This window comes from Spinacia oleracea, chromosome 6, assembly GCF_020520425.1.
Source record: "Spinacia oleracea cultivar Varoflay chromosome 6, BTI_SOV_V1, whole genome shotgun sequence".
Taxonomy (NCBI): domain Eukaryota; kingdom Viridiplantae; phylum Streptophyta; class Magnoliopsida; order Caryophyllales; family Amaranthaceae; genus Spinacia; species Spinacia oleracea.
This window is the reverse complement of record NC_079492.1, coordinates 129,287,444-129,313,330: the sequence shown is the minus strand read 5'-3', so window position 1 is coordinate 129,313,330 and position 25,887 is coordinate 129,287,444. Positions and strand designations below refer to the sequence as shown.

Here is a 25,887-nt window from a genome sequence, read left to right as displayed (position 1 = left end):
CAAAACTAGGTTAAAATTACAAAAAAATGGGTTAAAGTTATTTTGGTGTACAATAAATTTATTATACAGCTTGTGCGCGCAAATAAACAAGGGAGTTGCATGCATACGAAATTTTAACGAATACATTAATTAATCAGCTAAGAAAATACTTGGTAATTGTATTAGACATACATTCATACATATATAACCGTGGTAAGTTATAGGGTGGTAGGTTGTTGTCTAGTAACGACCTTGAGGCAGAGAGGTGGATTAATACCTGCCAAAGCAAGTACAGAAGTTGGCATTATCACCGCAAATCAAAGCAGACGCAACAGCAGGGGCAGCGTATGCATCAGCATCAGCATCAGCATCAGCATCAGCATCAGCATCAGCATCAGCATCAGCATCAGCATCAGCATCAGCATCAGCTTCAGCTTCAGCTTCAGCCTTATTTTTGTACTGCCACAAGAAGATCGAGTATCAAACTACCAAGTACCAACACACATGTCGACAGCAAAGTAGCCTCCGATCGAGGTAGAAAGGTATAGCCATAGCTAACGGGATTGGTGGAAGTATAGCCATGTTATATGCCCTACTTTTGTATAGCTGATGAAAGATATGTGGAAGTACGCCGATGGCTATTGCAGCTATATATGCCAACATAACCAGCTACTGCACCCCAGTTTGAAATATTGGCTTCTTCTTCTGGTTTAGATAGATTTGTAAGATGAGAGCATATCATCCCCACACCCACATATGTTGCAGAGAAATCAAAGAAAAACCTGCAATTAATAGTACATCAACATTAGGAATTTAAATTCTAATGCTGATGGAAATAATACGTTGTAAGTTGTAACCTTACGGAGGGGAACAACTGAAAAGTGAAAACAGACCCATGAAGCAAACAACAAAGAGAAAGCCAATCGTCCATCCCAAGGAAGGGTTCTTGTTGTCTACTATAAAGGCTTTATCTCCCTGCGTATGTTAGTATTAGGTTGGCCAGACTAGAGTGTTTGGATTGTAAACTTAGAAATCAAAGAAACGCAACCTTCAATATCAATACAGAAGAAGATGCATAAGCCGACTACATATAAGTTGAAGTGATAGAAGTTGAACATTAATCATACAAAAGTTAGTCGAACATTAAACGTACAAGCCGATCTTGAAGCTCAATATCAATATCAAGCAAAGTTTAGATGAAAAATCAATTTCACAACCGATGTTACCCAAAATATCCACCAAATAAGTGTTTTTTTTTTCACTATATAAAAGGTAAGAAGAAATGGTAAATCAACAGGAGACCATCCTCATAAGGAAAAACCTACCAAACAAGTGATAGCTTCAATTTGTTGTAGAAATAATGTAGTGGCGTTAAGCCATCTTTTGGGCTAAATGAAAATAACCATTCAATAAAAGAAGTCTGCTAGAAGTATAAAACAAATCTAGTGGAAAGAGTCCGACATTGACCACTAAGCCTACTATACGTTTCTTTGTAAATCTAGGTAAATAGACAACATGACATGACCATACTTGAACAGGATCTGTTCTATATATAGTAAACGTACATCTGTATCCTTGAGTTCTAAGGAGACAGAAAACCAAGTCTGGTGGATGAATTGTGACCATATGTTCTGAGCGTGATTAACGGTCACCTGTGGACTTCTGATCACAGACTTTAAGAACATGAAGACAAGTGACTGCTATTTAATCTGAATGAAATATATACCACTATATCAACAAATGGTACTGATTACATACTTCAGTGGCGATACTGCGCAATTATTCAGCCTACATGAACTCACCACAGAAAACAATATTCTGCTTTCAAGTCTTGCTGAAGGCTAACAGTGACAGAACCAAACTTGGCAAGCTGAGAATTAGGACTAGTTCTAACAGAAGAGGAAAAACAAATACATATAAAGTGTGATGTGAGCGTGCTCCTGCTATATATATACACAATTGAAATTTAATGTGAGGGATGTGTTGAACGTAGGGCCAGTCCTTCTCCAGGGGGATTATCCTTTAGGCATCTTTTCTCCTGGCTTGTCGGACATTGTGAAACTCTGAGAGAGGTAAGTTTGGGAATCCAATTTCAAGAACTGCATCCAGTTAGGCAGATTCACCAGGGATGAGAGTGGTGAAGGGATTGTCATGGCACGCCAATACCAAGTGCTATTCTCTATTTCACCTTCCTCTTCTTCAATGCAACAACCATAAGAGACTCTAACTATAACTGGTTAACGCCAAAGCATTCTCTTGAAATTGTCTATAGCCCCTTGGGATTATATGGGAAAGGAAACTTTTGCAGCAAACCTTATGCTCTTAAAACTGTCTATAGTCCTCGAAATAGAATGGAAAGGACCCAAAAGTTGAAAAAGCAAGCCTAACTAGTTGACAGGGATCCTACTTGTCATGATAACTTCTGGTGTGCCAGTATGAGATATACAAAAACATAGATGACTAGATGCATTACCCTTTCACCAAGACTAGAATTCAAGCACTATCAGCCCGTATACTCAATAGTTATCAAGAGAGTCATTCAAGTAATCCCGATATCTAGTTAAATTATAAGTATAGGTCTGAAGTCTTAGTCCTCTTAGACAAATGCAATACTAACCTACTTGGTAAAACATTAATAAAAAGGAATCATATGTCGGAAGTCTAATCCATAGATATCAGATGGACACATACTATACCAAGTCTAGCGATTGTTCCATCACTAATTTACTGCAGAGTCATGAACTCAATAACAAGTTAGATCTTGTCCCACATTGTTTAACTAACAAGAGACATATAGGAAAAATGATATAAAAGAGAGATGTGTATACCTTAGCAAATTACTTACCTGGACGGGGTCAATGAGCGATCATGTAGGCTCATGGCCTAAGTAGGTGACCTCCATTGCACTTTTGGAGGGGTGCCTGCCTAACATCTTCCCAAGAGGAAGAGTGTACGTCATAATTTGTGATAGTGGGGGCCTGCGTTCGCGCGGCTCCTGTTCATTCTTAGTAAATATTTTACAGTGTGGTTCTTCCTGCCAAAAGAAATACAAAGTTGCTTAATACTATACAAAGAAATATAAAGGTTTCCGGCTGCTGAACAGCAATTAAAATTTATGCAGACAAAGCGGAACATCAAATAACTTACCATTGCATTGATTTGTATGACATTGGGGGAAGTAATAAGACACTAAATCTGTTCTTCAAAAGCGTGCATCCATTACAAAGGTAGCCGTGCAGATTTTGTTCAGAGTCATTTATAACCATTCTCCCTTTTATGGAACCTTTGAAAGATGATACATCCCTGAAAGAGAACTTGTGATTAAACAGAAAGAATTTCACATACGGAGTAGTAGTTAGCACAAGAGTGACAGTCTTGAATGAAGGCATCTTTAAGCTTAATTTCCTTAGAAAACAAACTATCTGGAGACCATTTCTCAGTTTTTGCATGTCATCCTCGTGCTTTCCTTCTATATCGTTCAAATTTTATCAAATGTCTCCAAAGAGACTATATTATGCTAGAAACCAAAGTTTATAAATAATGTTGAATCTCAATAAATTCACTTAGTTTATGGTAACATAAGAAGAAAATTCATCATAGGGAATTTTACGGTCTAATATAAAGTCTTCTAGCAACTGAAACAACTTATTGCTTCTTAATCATCTGCTACGACACTCAATAGAAAACATCGTACAGAAAAGATCCAAGCTATATCATGTTATAAGTTATAAATGTGTGTCATTAGTTACTCCTCACAGAGCCACGCTATTTGTGCCATCCGCAACCAGTTTATTCTTAGAAGGAAGTTCCTCAAAAGAGATTACGACAACCCAAATATAAGCATTTTTATGGATAAAAAATAAGATTTTGAAGCAACGTATGGTAAATACTGTCGTTAACAACCTCTAACATCGACACATACTAAAACATGGTTATTACTATTATCCATCATCCTACAACAACATACCATGAGAGACTGAGAGTCATGCAGGTTACTGTGATGAATATCTCGCTCTAAAAAGTCAGCGAAAAATCAAATACGTAATTTAAACTGATAGGATATAATAAAGCATGTAAACAGATGAGAAATACTCAATTTTAGCTGTAAGTATGTAACAAAGTATGCTGTTGTGGGTTTTTCACAACATACCTTTCATGTTCTCTCAGATGGGGCAAAAATGTGCGTGTCACCCTTGCGCAGGGGCCATGCTAATCTTCTCTGTATCATTCCAATTTTATCAAATACTTCCTCTGTTTTTATTTTAATGACACAATTATTTTGTCACGTTTGCCAATGCACGATTTAAAAATTGATATTTAAAAAATATTTATTGAGACGAATCTAACAAGACCCCACGTGACTATGTTTTTACTTAAGTATAAACCACAAAAGTCAAAGGAAGTTGTGTGAATAGTGTCCAAAACCCGGTTTTGGATCCTCTAGAGTTGTAAAATAACTCTACAATGTAGAGTTTGAGCATATCAACCATTGAATGAAAAATCAATGGTTCATATATTATCTTTCCAAAATTCCCCCTATATTTTCTCATAAATATGAGCCATTGATTTTAAAATGTATGGTTTAGATACAACTCTACCTTGTAGAGTTATTTTAGAACTCCAGAGGATCCGGACTCCCAAAACCCTATTGTATCATATAAATAAGAATGGAGGAAGTACTTTAACGAAGCAAATGTTTTATAAATAAAGAGATATTTATATAGAGTTCCAATGTGGGACTTAATACTCAACTTGTTGCAGCACTAAAGTTCCATTATCTAGGAACCTATTACATCCTAAATGTCATGATTGTCATCTCACAATGCAAAGGTGAAAGGCCAACCACATCTCATTTCTTATGCAGTCTTTTAGGTCCACTATGCTATAAGTTGAGCTGCTTCCAAAGGTGTGTCTATTCCTAAAACAATCTCACTAAATACTTCACCAAGTCTCTACTTCTTCCATGACAACATTGGAAATTGAGCAAAAAGGTTTACCTAGTGTCCTGCATGTCTTAACATCTTCAGATTTGGCGCTAGTATGAATTATTCGACGTTTCATGTGCTGGACCTGTTGTAGCAAACAAAATATGTCAGAATTTTCAGGATAGGATTCTACGCCAATTTCAGTTCAAGATGAAGTACACGTACAAAATATTGAAATCTGAATTTCCCTTCTTTCTGCCAAGTGACAAAATCTTTGCCAATAGAAACAAACAGGAAGATCTCAATAGCATATGTTCCAAACTTAACCCAATTTTCTTACCTTAAAAAACCAACATTTTTTCTATTAAGAAATGTAACAAAACACATCAATAAAACACAAAGGAATTGACTGGAACTTTGGTTTGCTAACTATGTCGCACATCAGACAAGTACAATATGACCCCAGAGGCATTAGATTGAGTACCAAGAAGACAACTCTCTGGGAACTGACCTAAGGGAAGCTAGGGTACTACGGGGTATTGACTATTTTATTCTGTTTGAGGAAGAAGCTGAGAATTAGTTAGCGTTGAGAGAGAGAGAGAGAGAGAGAGAGAGAGAGAAAAGAAAAAAGGAGGAAGAACTGTCAATAAATATAATTAGGAGTTTGATTAAACTTCCTTTTGCATTTTGGGAGGGAATAAGCCTCTCGAAAGCTTGTACTGATCTTCATCGTTGTTTTTTCTCCAGTTACCAAACATATTTGATCTTATTCCTCCCTATTTCATATCAATGTGTAAGTTCATTTGTTAAAGTTTGTCATCTTAAACCTGCAGATCCTGGTGTCAATATTTTCAACAAGACTGAAGCATTCAAGTAGGTTTTACTCTTTACCGCAATAAATGGCATCATGTATGCTTCGTTTGACCTTACGTACCTCTATCAATTTTCGGGTCAATGAAACCTCAATTGTGGCTTCGCAATGTCAGAAACTCAATATTTGACACATGGTATGATCGCTTCAAACAGGATTTCCAGAGAAATAAAGCCTGCAATCATACATGAGCATGAAGTTAAAATATGAGCAAAACCGAAGCAATGAGCAGGGGAGAGAATGTTTCGATGTTATCCAATCATCAAACCACTACGACACTAAAACAAGCAATAAACAATTGTCAGATGCATTTCACATAACTGCAATTTTATCAGATACATCTTAACAACAGTTGGTCCCTTTCAAAACACAACTTCAACAAAGTAAGGTTCCTTTCCTTCTACCTTCACGGATGGACCAAAATCTAGTGACTGAAATACATACCATTTAGCACCGGCCAAAATAAAAGATTAATAATCAAGCATTATGTCACTACAACTAAGATAGACAAGTTTTATCTTTAAAAAGAAATTTTAAAAAAATACCGGCCCCCATACACAGCATTATTTCATTTAATTAAGAGAGTAACTGTTATAATGGGTGTAATAGTGAAGTAGTAATCATTATCATTCATTATTATCATTACCCCATTGCCTCAAAGAGGCTCCCGTAAGAAACGGGGTAGGGGGGGGGGGGGGGGGGTCGGGTGTACGCAACCTTACCCCTGCAATTGCAGAAAGGTTGTTTCCAATTGACCCAAGAGCGATAACGGGACGACAACGGGACGACCATCTTCTACTTCATGGAAAGGAAGCGAAGATGTTTTAAGAGCCATAGTAAACGATAAAAAAATGTAACACGGATTTATGTGGTTCACTAACAACGCGTTAGCTATATATTGGTCTTAGCCCCAAAACTCATCCAACTTATTACAACTACGGCTGCACAAGGCTTCAGAAGTTCAGATATGGTAGAATAAATGCTATAAGCTTCAGAAGTTCAGATATGGTAGAATAAATGCTATAAGCTCAAATATCATAACATCAACAATTACTATACTAGAATAAATGCTATAAGCTCAAATATGGTAACCTTATACAAATGAACAAACTCAACAATGCCATCAAATATAACCACGTATGAATTTAATATCAGTATCCAAACTAAATCATGTTCTTGATAGGTTAGCACATATTCTAAAACCCCAACAAAGCAAAGAAGTTTTTCTCTAGTGTGCCATGTTTGTATGGTTCCTGTATTATGAACCTACCGAGTGTGATAGATGCAAGGGGTCAAAATATGAAAGTAAAGAAGTCAAAGAAAAACAATAGTGAGAAACAAACAAAATTTAACTTGAAGGTATAAATCTCTCACCATAACCATGTACCGAATATTACTCGACTAAAAATAATACATCACACAAGTTGGACGCTCACATGTACAATTGGGTACACCTTACAATGAGCTTCTAAAACCCTATGGAGTTCATTGTGTAAATATTTTTCTAAAGGAGTTCCAACAAATTGTTTGAAAATATTTACACCTTACAAATTACATTTTCTAACAGTAGAATCAACCACATTAAGATAGCAAAAAACATTTCTTAGTTTGTGTAAATATTTTTCCTTGGAGCTAAATATTCACTATAAAGATGCAAGGGAAAAGCACAACAGTCCCACATCAATCAGGAAATAATATCCAAACAACGACTGCAATATAAGTACTTGAAGCAATTCCTTTATCAAATCACGCAGCCACGCAGTGAGCACAAAGCGAACTATTCTTTCGCCTTTTACTAAAGAATACCGTGTGCTCGCTGCATTTAGTGGCATACGTTTATTTTTGGAGGGAGTTCTTTCAAAGGAGCTTCCAACAAGTCTAGTGCAAGTTTCTCTTATCAACAAGTGCATTACCAACTCCCTAAATGTGTTGTAAGCAAAGACTAAAAAAAGGCCTACATTACTTGATTAACGCATGCCTCTTCATTTGAATATCTCCCTAGCCCACCCTTTTTTAAAAAAAAATTCCGAAGTTATAACTGAATGTTAATGAGAAATCAGATAATCAATTACTGTAGATAGGCACACAGTAAGTAGTAATTTTGTTAATACCTTCTTGCATTGTCCGAGGCATTGGCTTAGTGCTCTAGGAGAGTACAAACACTAGTGCACAAACCATGTATAGCGTTTGACAAACGTCAAAAGTCGTGACAATTTAGGCAACCCATAACTGAGTTTAGACTTTAGAGAACAAGATGAAGTTGTAACTTTTAAGTGGTGGGGTTATTGACAAACCAAACTTCAGAAGAGAGAACATAACCTGGTAAAGAGGACAGAAAGAAAGAGACAACTACGGATAAATATTTGGAGCTTTTCTCAAGTTGTTTGTATCATCCTTGTACAGGAGTCATGCATTTCATTCTTGCTCCTAGCTTCGTTCTCTACAACAAACCTGTTAGTACAACTGCAGTCAATAGAAGTTAGAGTTTTAAGCAGCAAAGGCACATGAAACAAATTTACATGGAAACAGTCTTCTCAAGAAAGCTGACAAACCGAATAACAAGAACAAAATAGGGCTACATGTCCGTCCTTCCAAAATTATTAGATAGATATGAGTATATGCCTATAGGGGTCACAATATCTACAAGAAGGCATCATAAAGAGCACAAGGAAAATCAATTGCTAAAGAAACAACCATATATCTCCTATCATTCCAACTCATTGAAAACTACTTGTATATCACATGGAAGCAATATATAAAAGCATTCAGATGGAAAAGGAACAAACTATTAAGCTAAAAACGGACAATTCTCAATTTATTCCTATTATCCTTAGCGCAGGGGGCATATGTTAATCTTCTATGTATTGTTCCAAATTTATCAGATGTCTTCGTAGAGACAAGCTTACAATAGCTTTATAGGGAGAGAATCGTTAGCAAGGGAAACACTATGCAAATCCCAGTATCCCACAGCCACAAGGCTGAGAGTTTCCTAGTGCTTTGCAAACGTATTATGAACCATTTGAACTTGTTATGTCATGAGACCTTACTCTCTGCAGGAGTTGTTTACTAGTGCTTTGTAAATATTTTTATGGAATTTCTGTTCAGTTATCAAGGTTTAGTTGGATTCCTTTCCAACCATCTTCACATTACGGCACTTCGAGTATTTTTGTGCTTTAGGCCTGATTATAGCAAGGATGATCGCATCAGTGATCTGTGGTGGATGCCATATAAATGTACTTCAGCATGAACCAAAAGTTCATACTATAAAATTACGGCTGTTGTGCCTAACCTTCCCTTTTGGTAATACAATCCTCTCATTTGCCAAAGAATCAAAATCATAATCATTACTCTTAAACTAGAAATTGGTGGGGTGCGCCAGGCCTGTGCAGTAGTGCAACACATAGGCGACACTTGAAGACCCCAGTAGCAAGCTACTGTGATGGGACTTCCCCCTTAAAAAATAAATTTAATATCGTTGTGAGCCATTGGCCCACGTATCAGATATTAAACTGATAAGAACAGATACTACACTTGATCTTAGCCAAAAGGCCGAGAAAGGTATGATTTGTTTAGTCTCAATTCTTTTCTTTTATTCTTGAAGTTACAGTAATCTGGTTGTTTATAGTTGATGTGGTACAAAAGTCTTTACTTGGAGGGTTTTCTCACCGCAAAACTCAGGAACTAAGTACTGTATTATTATTGTTTGGAGATCAAATGGAGCAAGGTTTATCGCACATACATAGTTTTTAAGGGTAAGGCTACACAGTCTGGAACTTCCCGAACTTCCATCCTGAACGAATGAAGAAAGGTTTGTCATACATAAATAACATTTGAAGTTAAGGGTGCTTACATTGGAACCTCCACAGATTTTGTCTTGATATTGGTTGAACTTGGACAGTTACGTTGTTGTTTGCCTCTGTAAAAGAGCAAGCAGAATAAGAATGAATCACGAGCCCAAAATGTAAATACAACATCTTTCAGTCAATACCATGTGAATTTAGTTGTTTAACACCCCCACATCTTGGACAATAATCTCACAAGTATGTAAGAGACAACAAGCTAGAGGCTTTGAAATCTGAAACCAATTCAAGAAACAGCATAGATTGAGATCACAATATCATTAATTCATTACATAAAAGAAGTGGGCATTAAACCTGAAGAATTCCAAAAATTAACGCAAGGTACTTAAATTAAACACTTCAGAACAAATTTCTAAACATAAAACGAATACCATAATGGACTCATCAGCCTGATATACCATTATCCAATAGTTAACAAGATTAGCTGCATAAAGTGTTATATCAAAAGGGGACACTAGTTTTATCCATTATAGTCAAAGTACTGGGAAAGGTCAAAGGTGGACTCTAGTTTTGTGAAGTAAACAAGACAAGCAGAAAATCCTCCCCCCTAAAAATGAATACTACACTTGATCCTAGCCAAAGGGCAGAAAAACCCATGAAGGTAAGAATTCTCTGAGTTATAGATACCTATTTTAATTTTGTTTCTTTACTTGCTCATCATTCACCGTCTGTGGTGGGGTAACATAACACAAGTTCAAAGTTTCGACATAAAAAACTCTAATGGACAGGAACTCAGAATCCACCAAAACTCTGATGTCATAGTAAATCAGACTACAGCAGGACTCTAATGTAACAGGAGTTCAGAATATATCAGGAACAACATGGAGAAAAAATTGCAAAGTACGAATGTACTATATATCTTGAATTTCCAACTTTCAGGTGAAATCTGCTGAAGCTGGACTATTCACAACAAGAGAGGAGAGAAGAGATGTAGTTAACCAAACCACAAAATTATTGATTTTGGCAACGCAACGAATGACCTTGTATTTCAGGAGGAGCACCTGTCTAATGTCTCCATAAAGATGGGAGAGCGTATGTCACAATTTGTGATAGTGGGCACTGGGCACTGGGCACCTGTCATTTCCCAAGTACAAATTTATAACCTTCAGATATTAAGTAATTGACTAATTGCAGCGTCTGTATTCCTCAACTTCAACTACTTGGACCAAACCATCTTTGGCACTCAAAAAGCTCTGATGTTTTTTTAAAAGTTTTTAAAACTGACAAAATTTTGTGTTATGTAAATGAAATTGGAAAATAAGTTTGTAAGCTGAATTACATCAGAAGAACTAGAATGAATACCTGGTATGTAACAAAATCTACCATTAAGTACAAAGGGGATGTTAGGTAAGGGGGTTTCAAGAAATGGAAAAACATGATCATAAGTAGGAGTGTATGAGTGCAGGACTGTAACAGGAGTTATAAGTAGTTGAAGTTAGTTGTTGATTTCGAGAGATTTAGGAAATCTGTTACAATTCTGTTTCTAATGAAGGGTAATCTGATCATTTCTCAAGCTTCACTACACTCCAAAATAGGCCACCTATTGACAGCTTTCAATGATTGCACATGGCAGCTAATGGAAGATCAACCTAGATGTTAGGGTAGCCGTTTTTCTAGAATAAATGGATGGCTTTCTTTGGTTGTAACCTAGCAGTATATAAGGCAATGTATGACCCTTATAAACCTAATGAGAAATGATCTAATCTTCTTCCTACTCTCTGCCTCTCTCTTTTATTCTCTCTGAACTCCTCTTGCATCATAGGCAAATATTAGTCTTTATGGTATCAGAGCCACTGGTGCAAAATCAGGATACATTTCTAAAAAATATTGATCATTTCTCAACTTAAACACATCACACATCAACACAGAAAACACTGCGGCAATCGGCTTTGAATACAAGATATATTCTTGAAACTTTCTAAACCCAAATTCTGTGAAAGATCTCAGTTTTGAAATGGCCACAGATACTACTAGTGTTCTGTACCTACACCCTTCTGATGGCTCTTACTCTATTACAGTTGATAAACTGAATGGTGCCAGTGATTACAGATCCTGGAAAAGATCAATTTCTATGGCACCCACTGTGTCATAAAGGAATCTAACACAAAAAAGATCAAAGGTGTAGCTAAAGTGAGGAATGGTTTGTACTATCTGATCAATACACCATTCGATCAGTTTCACACAAAATCTCACTCCGAGGAAAACTTAGCTGCAACGAGTTCTCCAACTTGCTTGACTGTTGTATCTTCAATCAAACTTGTACCGTTTGCAATATGGCATCACAGGTTAGGTCACACATCTCTTGGAAAGCTCCAACACATTGACTGTGTAAAGAAAACAATCACAAGCAACAACCAAGTATGTGTCACTTGTCCTATGGCAAAACACACAAAACTACCAGTTGAGTGAATCTCATGCTCAAACACCGTTTGAATTGATCCATATGGATATTTGGGGACCATACAAGGTATGCACAAGAGGAAAGTACAAGTACTTTCTGACAATAGTGGATGACTACTCAAGAACAACATGGGTATATTTGCTGCAACAGAAATCTGAGTCCTTGACTCAACTTCAAATATTCTACAATTTTGCTAAGACTCATTTCAATAGAAAAATCAAAATTCTCGGGTCAGATAATGCCTTGGAATTTGATGATGGTCCTTGTCAAGAATTCTTTGCAAAGCTTGGAATTGTTCACCAAACTTCGTGTGTGGACAGGCCCCAACAAAATGCTAGGGTTGAACGGAAGCACAGACACATATTGGAGATAGCTAGGGCTCTCAGATTTCAAGCTGGATTGGCATTGTCATATTGGGGAGAGTGTGTTATGACTGCAGTGCACATAATTAATTAACAGGCTGCCAACTCCTATTCTAAAGAATAAAACTCCTTTTGAAATGTTGTTTAAAACAACTCCCGAGTACAGCCACATGAGAGTTTTTGGTTGTCTAGCATTTGCTACTAATCCTTCAAGGATTAAAGATAAGTTCCAGCCTAGAGGAATACCATGTGTTTTTCTAGGATATCCTGCAACAATGAAGGGATACAGACTTCTGGATTTGAAAACCTTCAAAATATTTGTGTCAAGAGATGTTGTATTTCATGAAACAATCTTCCCATATCAACTACAATCTCTTGACCAAATCATGAAACCAATACCTACCTACCTACCACATACAAAAAGCACCTCTCATATATTCCTAGATGATGATCTTGTAGATGATCAACCAGCCACAAACACTCAAACAGTCACACAAAACCCTTCTTCTCCTCCCACCTCACTTAATCAAAATTCTCTCCAAACTTCTTCTCAACCTCTAACCTTTTCAAATATTGAAAATTCTGAAAATTTTCCTGAACCTGAAATCAGACAAAGCTCGAGAACCTCCAGACCACCGGGATGGATGAAAGATTACATCATCCCTGGTGGCAAGAAGGACAAACAGATCGCTAATTTTGCAACCCAAGAAATACAACCTGAATTTCATTGTTTCCTCACCATGCTTAGAGAAAATGATGATCCTATCTATTTCAAGCAAGTTGTAACTGAACAGAATTTGGTAGATGCCATGAATCAGGAATTGGAACAATGTGAAAAAAGTGGCACTTGGGAAGTTACAGCCTTGCCACCGGGAAAAAAGGTGATTGGAAGCAAGTAGATGTACAAAAGAAAGTTTAAATCCTCTGGAGAGTTTGAGAGAAACAAAGCAAGGATAGTAGTGTTGGGTTGCAATCAACAATATGGCATTGATTACGGAGAAACATTTGCTCTTGTTGCCAAGATGACAACAGTCAAAGCGTTGTTGGCTATAGCATCCATGAACGACTGGTATACCACTCAAATGGATGTCACCAATGCTTTTTTACATGTAGACCTTGAGGAAGATGTATACATGTCCCTTCCTCAAGGATACACTGCTTTTGGAAGTAGAATCAAGGCATTTAAGGATGGGTATAATCCTCCAAAATGTGGAAAATTGGTGTGCAAACTGAAGAAATCATTGTATGGACTCAAGCAAGCTCCTAGACAGTGGTTCTCTAAACTCTCAAATACTCTCATGTCCTTTGGTTTTCTTCAATCAAAGGCCGATTACAGTTTGTTTACTAGACATACAGATCAAACTTCTTTTACAGCAATCTTAGTATATGTAGATGATTTGTTAATCACTGGAGACAACCGCCATGAAATAGACAGCCTCAAAAGATTGCTATCATCTCAATTTCAGATGAAGGATTTAGGTCCACTATGATACTTTCTTGGCTTGGAGATTGATACCTCCTCTAGAGGCATCTTTGTGTCTCAAAGGAAATACATCAAGGATTTGCTTAAAGAATATGGTATGACTGACAACAAACCATTGAAACTACCTATGGATACTCATCTGAAGTTGACTGCAGACAAAGAAGACCCTTTGTCAAATCCGACATAATTTCAGTAGCTCATTGGAAAATTAATCTACTTGACTGTAACCAGGCCAGACATCTCATTCACTGTGCAACTACTAAGCCAATTCATGCATTCACCAACTACGGTTCACATGCAAGCAGCAAAAAAATTGTTAAGTTACCTAGCTGGTACTCCTAATCAAGGCATTCCCAGAAGATCCACCACTGGTTATTGTATTTTGCTTGGAAATTCTCCAATATCATGGAAGGCTAAAAAGCAATCAGTGGTGGTTAGATCTTCTGCAAAGGCAGAATATAGAGCAATGGCACTAACCGCCCGTGAAGTAACATGGATTAAGTCTTTGTTGAAGGATTTAGGTATCTCTTACTTAGCTCCTACATTACTTTTCTGTGACAATCAAGCTGCATTGGCAATAGCAGCAAACCCAGTGCTCCATGAAAGGACAAAACATGTCGGATAGACTGCCATTATGTCAGGGATATGATAAAGGAAGGCAGTCTAACCACTCAACATGTTCCATCACATGGTCAGTTGGCTGATGTTCTGACCAAGATATTACCAGTTCAGCAACACAATGATCTTCTACTCAAGCTGGGAGTCATCTCTCAATCTGCCTCTCACCTTGAGGGGGGGGTAATGAAGGGTAATCTGATCATTTCTCAAGCTTCACTACACTCCAAAATAGGCCACCTATTGACAGCTTTCAATGATTGCACATGGCAGCTAATGGAAGATCAACCTAGATGCTAGGGTAGCCGTTTTTCTAGAATAAATGGATGGCTTTCTTTGGTTGTAACCTAGCAGTATATAAGGCAATGTATGACCCTTATAAACCTAATGAGAAATGATCTGATCTTCTTCCTACTCTCTGCCTCTCTCTTTTATTCTCTCTGAAATCCTCTTGCATCATAGGCAAATATTAGTCTTTAGTTTCTTTGCTTAAGCGGTTCTGTCAGCTTATGTAGTTAATTAGTCTTCTATTCGCCAAATGATAAGAAATTTCTCTTTCTCTTTCTCTTCCTCCATTCTCTCTACAATTTCTCTTGGTCTTGCCAACATAGTTAGTTATTGTCCATTGGCTTAGGCCTTTGTTTCTCCATTTTATGGTGAATTGAAGTGCTTATCTAGTCCGAAGGACTTACAATTTAGGTTACAATTTTTGAAACTTTTGAGTGATGATAAATATAGAACCTTGAACAAAGAACAAATGTCACAAATAGGACTAGTCCGAAGGAGTTAGCACAGGTGAGGTAAAGATATAAGATTTTGAGAGATGGTATGTGAAATTCAGTCACAACTCACAAGCTAATCCGTGGACTATGGACCGTGGTGCACATAGAGCATGGTGCACCAAAAGAACATATGTGCATAAGCAAAAGAACATGACACTACGGCAAAAGAACATGCGATATAATATTTCACTTTTTTGTTATAAAAATTAATATATTATTTTACTATTTATTAAAAACCTAAATAAAAAAAATACTCATGTTCTTTTCTCGTAACCAGATGTTCTTTCAATTATATATTAGTGTTCTTAAGGTGCACCATGCTCTATGTGCACCATGGTTCACCTTCTAAATTGCGGTTTTGAAGTTAGAAGACAAGCATCTGGGATTAAACTATGTTGTAAACAACATATATTTTTGAAATTCAGATTCCAGGGGAAAGAAAATAACCAGGAGGGGTAAAAAAGACCAAAAAAATTTGGACCATTTCTCGATTTGTGCGTGTCATCCTTGCGCAGGGGCCATGCTAATCTTCTCTGTATCGTTCCAATTTTATCAGATGTCTCCGAAGAGACAATAGTCCATTGCATTGAGAAGATAATAAACAAAAGAATTGTTTCATATATTTTTAATGTGGGATTAGCACCATATCACCCTGTAATAATAAGCTAGTAACTAAGTACAAGTCTCAAGTTCCCAAGTGAGGATGACTCAAGCCCGTGAAGTAGTTTAATACATGGGCAATGCTCCAGGATCCCTAAGGAAGTTACAATAGTGGACCCTACGTCCCTACCCCTTAAAATAATTTGTCTTAATATCGGTTTGTTATGGTATGACCAGCATAATATACGAACAACTTCACAGATTCACTTAATCTTATAGCCAAAATACCAAGAAAGCCAAAAAGGTATGCTGCATTAAATCTTACATACCTCTATCTATTCCAGCCTCAAATGCCGCTTTTACAATCAGTATTTGACATGTCGGATGACCGCTAGTCCATTACAAACAGGAAAATTTACTAGTGTAAGCAGTTTTATGTAAAAAAATTAGAGTTTGATGCAACATTATAGTGGTCAATGTGAATAACAATTCTCGAATCCTGATATAAATGGTTATTTCATACAGAATAATACTATAAGAGTCTTACAAGCGCGCTACTGTGACAGATACCTCCTTGGTTGCCTCTAAAAAAAACTCACCAATAAATCAAATATGCAACTGATGAGAAATACTTAATTTAAGACAAAAGGCTGAAACAATGTATGCCTTTGTTCACACATACCTTTCATATCCTCTCATATTGGCCTTTTGTTTGAGGCGTGTGAAGAAATCAGCTGCAACCAGTCTCGTATGTGCACAGAAGGACATAAGGCACCGGAGTCGAGAATCGCAGCAAGAATGAAGACACTTCAGAGTTCAGAGGATAGATCAAGTTTTCCTGTAAACAGCATAATATCTGAAATTCAGATTCCTGGGAAAAGAAAATAACCAGGAGGGGGCAAAAAAAAGACCAAAAAAATTTGGACCATTTCTCGATTTGTGCGTGTCATCCTTGCGCAGGGGCCATGCTAATCTTCTCTGTATCGTTCCAATTTTATCAGATGTCTCCGAAGAGACAATCATCATATGTATTAAGTTTATTATAAACAAAGAAAATATATAACGTTCTTCCAATGTGGGATAGTTTGATACCTTGATGCATATCCATGTTATATCTCGCGTACCATATTCACCTAATATTGAGTGATTTTCAAAGCCCCAAAGTTATCATACAGTGCCTACTAAACATAAACTAACATTTCAGCAAACAACTTCAGAAATAAAACCCATTCAGATTTCAGATTACATGCAGCATGAGTGATCAGTTTATAACCATAGAAGGGAAGTTCAATATAAAGATTCACATATCTGGCGTCAAATAACTCCTGCCATTCTATACCTTGCGATGAATGACTCGACATTTGATCTAGTTTGGACAATTTAAAGCAAGATTGATCAACGAATCATGCCAACTCAAATCCAATTTTACATGGACTAAAGCTACAGAGAAGTTGTGTGGAATCCTTTTCAGAAAAGCTACCAAGCTCATTAAGAAAAACATCTTAATTCAACTAGAAAATAGAAGCAAGGATTGAATGACTTCCTCAGCCATGCAGAGAAACAGAAGTTTGAAAAGAGTCTTACAATTTCAAAAGAAAAAATTATCACTATTCTCTTTGTGCATGACCATGTCTCATGCTTGCATAAGGAGAATCAATATTTAATTTTGTAAAGAACTCTAGCTTAGGACATTAAGCCTCTCGTGACAGTGGCATTAACTAACATACAGCGAATAGAACACAATCAAGAAATTCACTTGTGACAGGGTAAGTTTCAAGCTTTCAACTGTCAACGCCTTATCCCTGAGTTTAGACGTAATGGGATGTGCCAACAGCACGCAATACAATACAAGCGAGATGCTATAATGGTGGAATTTTCCCATAAAAGATATTTACGAGTATTAATTTTAAGACCATGTGGCCTTGCGGTCAACAACCGATGTACTATACTTTAACATCACGTGATTCATGTGGCCTTGTATATAAAACTGATATGAAAAGAATAACAGTTACAAGTAATACACTTAATCTTATAGCCAAAACAACGAGAAAGCCAAAAGGTATTCTTCTTTAATTTTACGCACCTCTAGCAATTTTTCTGATCGTTCCAACCTCTGCCGCTTCTCAATGTAAGAAACTCAATCCAGCAGCATCTCTCTCGTCTTCAGATCTGGGACCAAGATTTTCAGATGTAGCCAGGCCTCCCTGATAGCAACATTAAGCACCTGTTCCAGAGTTTTGAAAATAATTTGATCTTTGCTAGTGCCACTTGAAATATCAACCGATGGAGGAGCCCTGATTTCTCTGCTGGCATTATCAGTATAACGACTTTTGTAGAGTACTCCCCATTTTTTTTATCAAAATTCCAGCTAATGGTGTCGCAATTTCCTTTTTCAAGGGGATAAATAGAGTTAATTTCTGCAATGGTGTCAATGGCAAACATAGCCTCCAGTTTCTCTTGGTTCCAGGTATCATCATCATTAGTAAGATCCCGGACATGTCCTGCCGCGCTGTTGTTAGACAAAAAAAAACAGTTGGGAGGTTTGCCCCGCACCCAGGGATGGTGAATTTTCGCTTTGCAACCATCTCCTATAGTCCACGAGCATCCCTTTTTCAACAGATTCAAACCCCATTTGATACCTTTCCATCCCCAAGAGCTTTGGTTGGAATCGTTCCAATCATCGTCGAAGAAAGCCAGTCTTAATAAAGGAGTCAATGTATTTGAAAGAATTTAGCAGTTGCACGCTGCAACCACAAAACATTTCCAAGAGTCCAATAACCTAATAGTCAAAAAGAAAACAAATAAACAATAACAAATGTCAGTAATAGACCTTTTCATCACAATACACACCAATACATAGCAAAGGTACAACATATCACAAGGAACAATTACTGAATTAATTAACGACAAAATATTTGAACGACAACATTTCTAAGGATGAAGGTTTGAAGAAACTAAATCAAGGATATCCTCTTAGTCTCTGGTTCCCTGCACTCACCAAGATGATAACAGCTTGATATGCGGAGTCAACATAAACTTGCAGAGAGGTGGGAGTAATGCAGAAGCTAAAGTAGTAGCAATAACATTTACTTTACTTATCAAATAGCATTATAGCAAAGGCTTCAGCAGCTAACATAAACACTCCGCTCTATGTAACTCAGACTCAGAAACCCATATCACACATCGCAAGATTATGTGTGCTAACTGCTAAGTGTCGGACTACTCAACTAAATAATGATAAAAAAAATGTATTTTTACCCAAAAAAGAAGTGCAAACTGGCAACTGTCAAAAGGTCCTCCTTATGACTACAAATACTGAAACTACAATGGCAACTCTTGCTTTGCTTAGTTATACTCACCAATCCTCACAATGAATATTGTACAACATAAAGAGAAGACTGAACATATTAAGTAACTGGATTAGTTTTACGATAGATTTGGATCAAGTACTACATGCTCCATTCAAAAGTCGATGGATTACATTAGTGATCTTGTAATTCTCGTTATAGATTTGGAGTGAGCTAGCTTAAATCTATTAAATACATATACGCAAACAAACTCAGCAAATCCCCAAATTGCAACCAAGAATAGGAACCTCATTACTCAAGGCCACATTATATCTCTAGAGGGAGCCATCGTAATGTCATATGGGATCCTTATTCTATATATTATTATAAGAACCCGTTAGATATAATCAACATTCCGTTATGCATATGAACATATACGACATCCAATAGGCCATAGGTCGGCCCATAGCCAAGTCCAAATTTATGTTAAGATAAATACGGAATGGAGTTTGAACAACTTATGTTCTTCACTTTTCCCAAACCTTATCACACCCCACTGGACAAACATACATTTAATGTACAGATTAGTAACCCTACACCGTGATTGACCACCATCACCGGCCTACTGGTATACCCTTGTGGTGTATATCACCACATATTCCCCCCACAAACACCTAAGAATGTACCACCTTACTTTTTATGTACTATGTCTCTCATGAATCATGATAATCATCTTATAATTTGTATACCTCTTCGGCCATCCGGCAATACCACAATGCCACCAAAATACCTTGCAAGAGTTGCAAGCCCAAAATCTAAAGGGAACAAAGATAAATCATATGGGATGGGGGATTATCAAATTGAGATGTTCCAAATCATCATAAAATAAATAAGAAAAGGGGAAAAAAGGAAAATTTGATGCAAATTTCATTTTCTTAAACATAATCTCAAGTTTTGATTGAAATTTAAGAATTATCGGTATTATTATACCTAGGATTCTTTGGATCAAAATTATCAAACAAAAAAGATTAAAACAATGCATTTTTACCATTTAACACTTAAAATTGCACCGTTCTGCTACATCTTTTTACAAGAACAAAAAAAGAAGTTACATAAATCATCTCTAACTTAAAATGGCAAGAATAATAAAGTGAAACAAAAATGAGAAGAAGAAACTTACAATCAAACAAAAACGGGAAGTGAAATCATTGCAAGATGATGAAATGAGTGGATAAAAACCCCACTTCAATTGTGCAAGATGATTAATGAACGGGAAAAAAACCCAATTCAATTGTGTTTGGGTTGTGGAATTTTTGCCCTTTTTGGATGATTTTTCCTTCAATTTTTACATATTATGATTATATTTAATAGATTTTGTTCAGTCTATATGACATTGCGTGAGTAGGCTTCTCAAGCATGTTGCTCGAGGATCAAGAAGGCTAGGCACCCGGTGCAGAAAAAAGGCGGGGTTTTTTTTGCTCACTTTTTATTTCGGGTGTTTCGTAATATTTACTCACGACGAGTAGCACATTTAAGATGTACAATTGTACATCATGCAATCTGGTTGTTTGCAAGACCACTTTTATCAATGAAAAAAAAAAGGGCTTACTATTTACCGCTCCATATTACTCAAAGCCGCCCCATTCATTTACCCATATACCCTCTTATATTTACCCTCCTTTTTCAACAATTATCATCCTCATTTACCTTTTACTTTCCACCCCAATCTTGACCACCACCACCGGATATCACCGTCGCCAGAAACCACCGTCGGGAACCACCGCCGAAAAACTACTCCGGCCACTGCCTGCCAACACCGCCATCATCAATGGCCGATTCATCGCAAGAGGTAATTTTTTTGGTACAAGCTTAAAATTCATAAGCCTGTATCATGGTACAAGCTAGAAATTCATAAGTCTATGTTATTTACGTTTTTGATTTGTTGTTGCATTTGATTTAATGTTATCGGAAAAAATAAATAGAGACTTATGAATTTTGAGCTCCAACCATGGTATAGGCTTATGAATTTCTAGCTTGCACCATGGTACAAGCTTAAAATTTTTAACCTTGTACCATGGTGCAAGCTGGAAATTCATAAGCTTGTACCATGGTGCAAGCTAGAAATTCATAAGCCTGTACCATGGTGCAAGCTAGAAATTCATAAGCCTGTACCATGGTGCAAGCTAGAAATTCATAAGTTCCTAAAAAAAATTCCGAACAAAAAAAAAATTTACCTCTTGCAATGAATCGGCCATTGATGATGGCGGTGTTGGCAGGCAGTGGCCGGAGTAGTTTTCCGGTGGTGGTTTCCGGCGGTGGTTCCCGACGGTGGTTCCCGACGATGGTTTCCGGCGACGGTGATATCTGATGGTGGTGGTCAAGATTGGGGTGGGAAAGTAAAAGGTAAATGAGGATGGTAATTGTTGAAAAGGGTAAATATAGGAGGGTATATGGGTAAATGAATGGGGCGGCTTTTAGCGCTCCACAAAAAAAATCTCACCACTATCTCTTTATCACTTTCTTACTTCTCCACAACATTTTTCTTACAAATAATTTTTTCTACAACAAATTCATCCCCACCAATGGATCAAAAGCAATATCCTTAATGATGGCACGAGAGATGAGAATTGACCGGTTGTCTTTGTCACGACTCTGTGGTGGTTGTAGAAGTGGAGGAACCGTAGGACCTTTGATGAAGAAGCGAAATTCCAGTTGATCAACTGGGGTTTATAATGGCCAGAGTTAATCAAATACAGCTAGCCATGGACAACCAAGACAACATAGAGGGCATTACAAAACAGCGTAGAGAAACATGGGTCAAGTGGGAGTATCCAGGTGAAGGGTGGGTCAAGTTGAACACGGATGGGGCGTCGAGAGGTTACCCAGGTGCAGCAGGGGCGGGGGGTTTACTCCGTGGAGATCAAGGTGAGATATTGGGGTTGTTCGCAACCAACTGTGGAGTGTCGACGAGCACGAGAGCTGAGTTCTTAGCAGTACTGCATGGGTTAGCTTATGCTTGGAATAAAGGCTTGAAGAGAGTGGTGCTCGAAGTGGATTCTATTGTGGTGGTTCAAGTCTGCTAGGAGACTTAAAATCTAGCTCTCCAAATCATTATATCGTTCGAAGGTGTCATGAGATGGTCCGAAGGCATGAATGGAAGGGTGTGGACCAGCATTGCTACCGAGAAGCCAACATGGCGGCGAATTGGCTAGCTAATTACGGTGTTGGTCTCAATCCCAAGTTAGTCATCATGGAGGCGTCCCCGGTGGGCCTTCGAACCATTTTATTGGAGGAGTTGGGCGGAGTGGCACTGCTTCCTCGAGTCCCTGCTATTGCAGCTTGATGATAGGCTTCTTTGTTAGTTTTGTAGTTTCGTTTGCTTTTCTGCTTTTCTTTCGTATTTTCTAGTGTAATTTCTATTTCTTTTATGGAGATCCTCCTCTTTTACACCAAAAAAAGAATTATTCATCCCCACCATTGAACTAAAAAAACTCTTCACCACTTTTACTTTTACTATTCACTGAACCCCACCACACTTTCTATCTCCCACATACTCCATCTATTTTGTATTTTATTTATTTATATTAATAACTTAAATGAATTCTAACAATTAATTAAGATAAATTATTTTATTTACATTAATCTTTTTATTTACGTTATTTTTTTATATGGTCAATAATAGTGTTAGTGATAGATTATATATTTCTATAGATTAATTATATTTGTAATTAGTTTATTTAATTACAATTGTAACCTTGTTAAACCCTAATTGTGTAGCTTGTATAAATATCTTTGCTAATTAATGACATACTCATGGATTACATTCTCACATGGTATCAGTTGTTTAACCCTATACCTAGCCGTCCCCCCTCTCTTCTCTTACTTCTTCTTCCTCGCCGCACCTTCCTCCATGGCTGAGACAACCAACTTCCATTCTGCCCTCACCGTCACTAATGTGAAATCCCTCATCTCCATCACCCTAGACTTTGAAACTGCTCAATATCATGAATGGGCCACTCTCTTCAAAGTTCAAGCCATGGTGCATTCGGTGCTCGACATATAATCCCTCCAACTGACGACGAAGAACTTGCGGCATACAATGATGCTAAGGTTGTTGATCTCCCCCTTTGGAAGCGTCTCGACGCGGTTGTCCGTCAATGGATATATGTCACTTTGTCTCCGGATATTCTCACCGCCATTCTCGTGCTCGGTGATGTTGCGAAGCAAGCTTGGAAGCGTGTTGCACAGATTTTTCAGGACAATCAAAACTCCAGGCCTGCCTTCCTTGAAACTGAATTTACCACAACAAAAATGGTGGATTTCCCGAACGTCATTGCTTATTACAATAGGCTGAAATCCCTGGCCGGTCAGCTAGCCAACGTCGGCTCTCCTGTCTCCGACACACGGCTAGTGCTCCCCCTCCTTGCAGATCTTTCTATATCCTACAAGAACTTCGTCACAAACATCCAGCAAAGGGATGTCCTTCCCACATTCAGCCAACTCTGCTCCCGGTTGAAGCTCGAGGACACAACGACCAAGGAATGGGAACGTGAATCTAGAGGCTCCTCTGCCCTCATTGTGGGCGATGACACTCCGCCCCAACCACCGCAACATCACAATGGAGGTAACCAAAATAATAATAATAATCACAATTATAATAATCGTGATAATCGTAACAGGCGAAATAATAACAATAATCGGGGTCGCTGCAACAACAACTCTAATCGAGGTGGAAAAAGTGGTCGTGGTGGCGGTCAGACCAGCAGCCACCAATACACGGTGGCCCAACCACCTGCGTCGCAGTGGCCGTACCTAGGGGTGTGCACGGTCCGGTCCGAACCGAAAATTGGACCGGAACCGGACTGAAATTGGACCGGACCTGACCAATATATTCCGGTCCGGTCCTCGGTCCTTGAAAATATACGATTCTGGATTTCCGGTCCCGTCCGGTCATAATCCAAAATTTTCCAGTCCGGACCAGTGACCCGGAATATATTTTGAAACATAAAAATTTTAGATAGAAGAGCCCAATTTGTAGCCCTCATACATTAATCTCCTCACACAAAAAAAAGACTTTGGATATTTTTTATATGTCATTGGCCTTTATCCCCTTTAAATTAAGCTTATGATGTGATGTACGACATACTTAGAGAAAAATATAGGTTGTAAAAAGATAAAATTGTAAAAAGTATTGAGTTTAGACTTGTAAATCAAAAAAATCAAAAACAAATCGGTCCAAGCCGGTCCAAAACCGGACCGGACCTGAATTTTCCGGTCCGGGTCCGGTCTAGACCGGATTCTTTCCAGTCTGGTCCTCGGTCCGTGAATTCTGAAAATTCCGGTCCTCCGATCCAACCGGTTTCGGTCTGATCCGGTCCGGGTTTGGACATGTGCACACCCATAGCCGTACCCCACCTGGCCTCCCTGGGCATATCAGCAGTGGCCCATGCCACCTTGCCCATACCCAACCTCACCTATGCAACATCGTCCCATGAGGCCCAACAGTGCTGGCATCCTTGGCCCAAACCCTCACCATGGATATTCCATGCAGGCTCCATCATCTGGGTATGCATCGACCGACATCGAAGCAGCCATGCACACTCTCTCCCTCCATCAACCAGATGAAAATTGGTACATGGACACCGGTGCCACCTCTCACATGACCGCCAATATAGGTACTTTCACGTTTTATTTTAATTTGAGCAAAAATAGTGGTATTGTTGTTGGTAATGGTAGCACTATTCTAATTCGCGGTTATGGTCACACCTCCCTTACCCCCCCTAACCCTCCTTTAAAACTCAAAAATGTCTTACATGCACCCAAACTAATCAAAAACCTTATTTCCGTCCGAAAATTCACTCATGATAATAATGTTTCTACTGAGTTTGATCCATTTGGGTATTTTGTGAAGGATTTAGCGATGGGGAGGCGCCTAATGAGATGTGAGAGCGACGGGGAACTCTATCCACTCCATGCTTCAACTAGAGCCACATAACCATCTTCTTTTATTGCAGCGTCTCCTGATTTATGGCATTCTCGCCTTGGGCATCCGGGAAATGCTGTACTCAGTTCTCTTTGTCTTATGATTAAATTCAATGTAATAAGGCTCGTTCTTCGTTTTGTAATTCTGCCCTTTGGGGAAACATATTAAGTTACTATTTCATGATTCTACATCTTTTACTACTATGTCATTTGACATTATTCACAATGATTTTATGGACATCTCCCATATTAAGTTCTAGTGGGCATCGTTATTATGTCTTTTTCCTTGATGATTTTAGTAATTTTTTGTGGACATCTCCCAAATTGAAAGTATGTCAAAATATAGCAAATTTAGTCTCTATTTATAGATCTTGAAATTTTATGACCGTTGGTATAATTTTTTTTATTAAGTATTTTCGGCTAAAATAGCCGTTTAACGAAATAGCCGTTATAATTTGCTTGAATTTTTAATTGGTTAAAAAAAGAGTCGTTGCAATCTGATTGGGGCAAGTGGCGACCGCCCATTGGGCCAACCCTGCGCCAATCAGCAATAGACATCATTTTTTTGGAATTTCTAATGTGAAGATTCTCTTTTGGCATCAAATTTTAAGGATTTTTGCTGCAAATACCTGCAATTGTCGGCTACAATTTTTCCAGTTGGGACCACAACTTTCCGTGAGCACAAGTTTTAGAACGTCGCGCGGGTATATTTCATTTTACTCGTGAGCTAATTTCGTTCT

The 25,887-nt window shown here is 37.9% G+C and overlaps 1 protein-coding gene, 1 long non-coding RNA gene, 6 other non-coding genes and 1 pseudogene across 21 annotated transcripts; 3 read left to right on the top strand and 6 right to left on the bottom strand.

Annotated features, from left to right (window-relative positions):
* Positions 1 to 102: 102 nt before the first annotated feature.
* On the bottom strand, positions 103 to 20,714 carry LOC110787571 (uncharacterized). Of its 14 annotated transcripts, XR_008923888.1 has the most exons (13): positions 20,346 to 20,706; positions 17,962 to 18,657; positions 16,561 to 16,716; positions 16,208 to 16,269; positions 9,764 to 9,850; positions 9,626 to 9,691; positions 8,095 to 8,238; positions 5,839 to 5,950; positions 4,977 to 5,049; positions 4,130 to 4,198; positions 3,127 to 3,282; positions 2,825 to 3,013; positions 103 to 761 (listed from the first exon to the last, which is right to left on the bottom strand). It is a non-coding gene; the product is annotated as an uncharacterized lncRNA (long non-coding RNA). The 14 variants fall into 14 exon arrangements; XR_008923896.1 differs by having other exon boundaries at positions 9,515 to 9,691; positions 16,208 to 16,716; positions 20,346 to 20,714; XR_008923892.1 differs by having other exon boundaries at positions 4,130 to 4,230; positions 16,208 to 16,716; positions 20,346 to 20,712.
* Positions 2,817 to 2,977, top strand: LOC130464560 (U1 spliceosomal RNA). Its single transcript, XR_008924957.1, has one exon. It is a non-coding gene; the product is annotated as a U1 spliceosomal RNA (small nuclear RNA).
* On the bottom strand, positions 4,143 to 4,234 carry LOC130464447 (uncharacterized; annotated as a pseudogene).
* On the top strand, positions 7,528 to 7,643 carry LOC130464768 (U5 spliceosomal RNA). Its single transcript, XR_008925118.1, has one exon. It is a non-coding gene; the product is annotated as a U5 spliceosomal RNA (small nuclear RNA).
* On the bottom strand, positions 8,571 to 8,673 carry LOC130464448 (U6 spliceosomal RNA). The gene has a single exon (XR_008924861.1). It is a non-coding gene; the product is annotated as a U6 spliceosomal RNA (small nuclear RNA).
* Positions 9,141 to 9,337, bottom strand: LOC130464626 (U2 spliceosomal RNA). The gene has a single exon (XR_008925001.1). It is a non-coding gene; the product is annotated as a U2 spliceosomal RNA (small nuclear RNA).
* Positions 15,748 to 15,850, bottom strand: LOC130464780 (U6 spliceosomal RNA). The gene has a single exon (XR_008925129.1). It is a non-coding gene; the product is annotated as a U6 spliceosomal RNA (small nuclear RNA).
* On the bottom strand, positions 16,793 to 16,895 carry LOC130464779 (U6 spliceosomal RNA). Its single transcript, XR_008925128.1, has one exon. It is a non-coding gene; the product is annotated as a U6 spliceosomal RNA (small nuclear RNA).
* A 2,459-nt stretch (positions 20,715 to 23,173) lies between the features above and the next one.
* Positions 23,174 to 24,031, top strand: LOC110787544 (uncharacterized). Its single transcript, XM_021992177.2, has one exon. The coding sequence runs from the start codon at positions 23,174 to 23,176 to the stop codon at positions 24,029 to 24,031; it is 858 nt and encodes a 285-aa protein (XP_021847869.2).
* Positions 24,032 to 25,887: the final 1,856 nt, after the last annotated feature.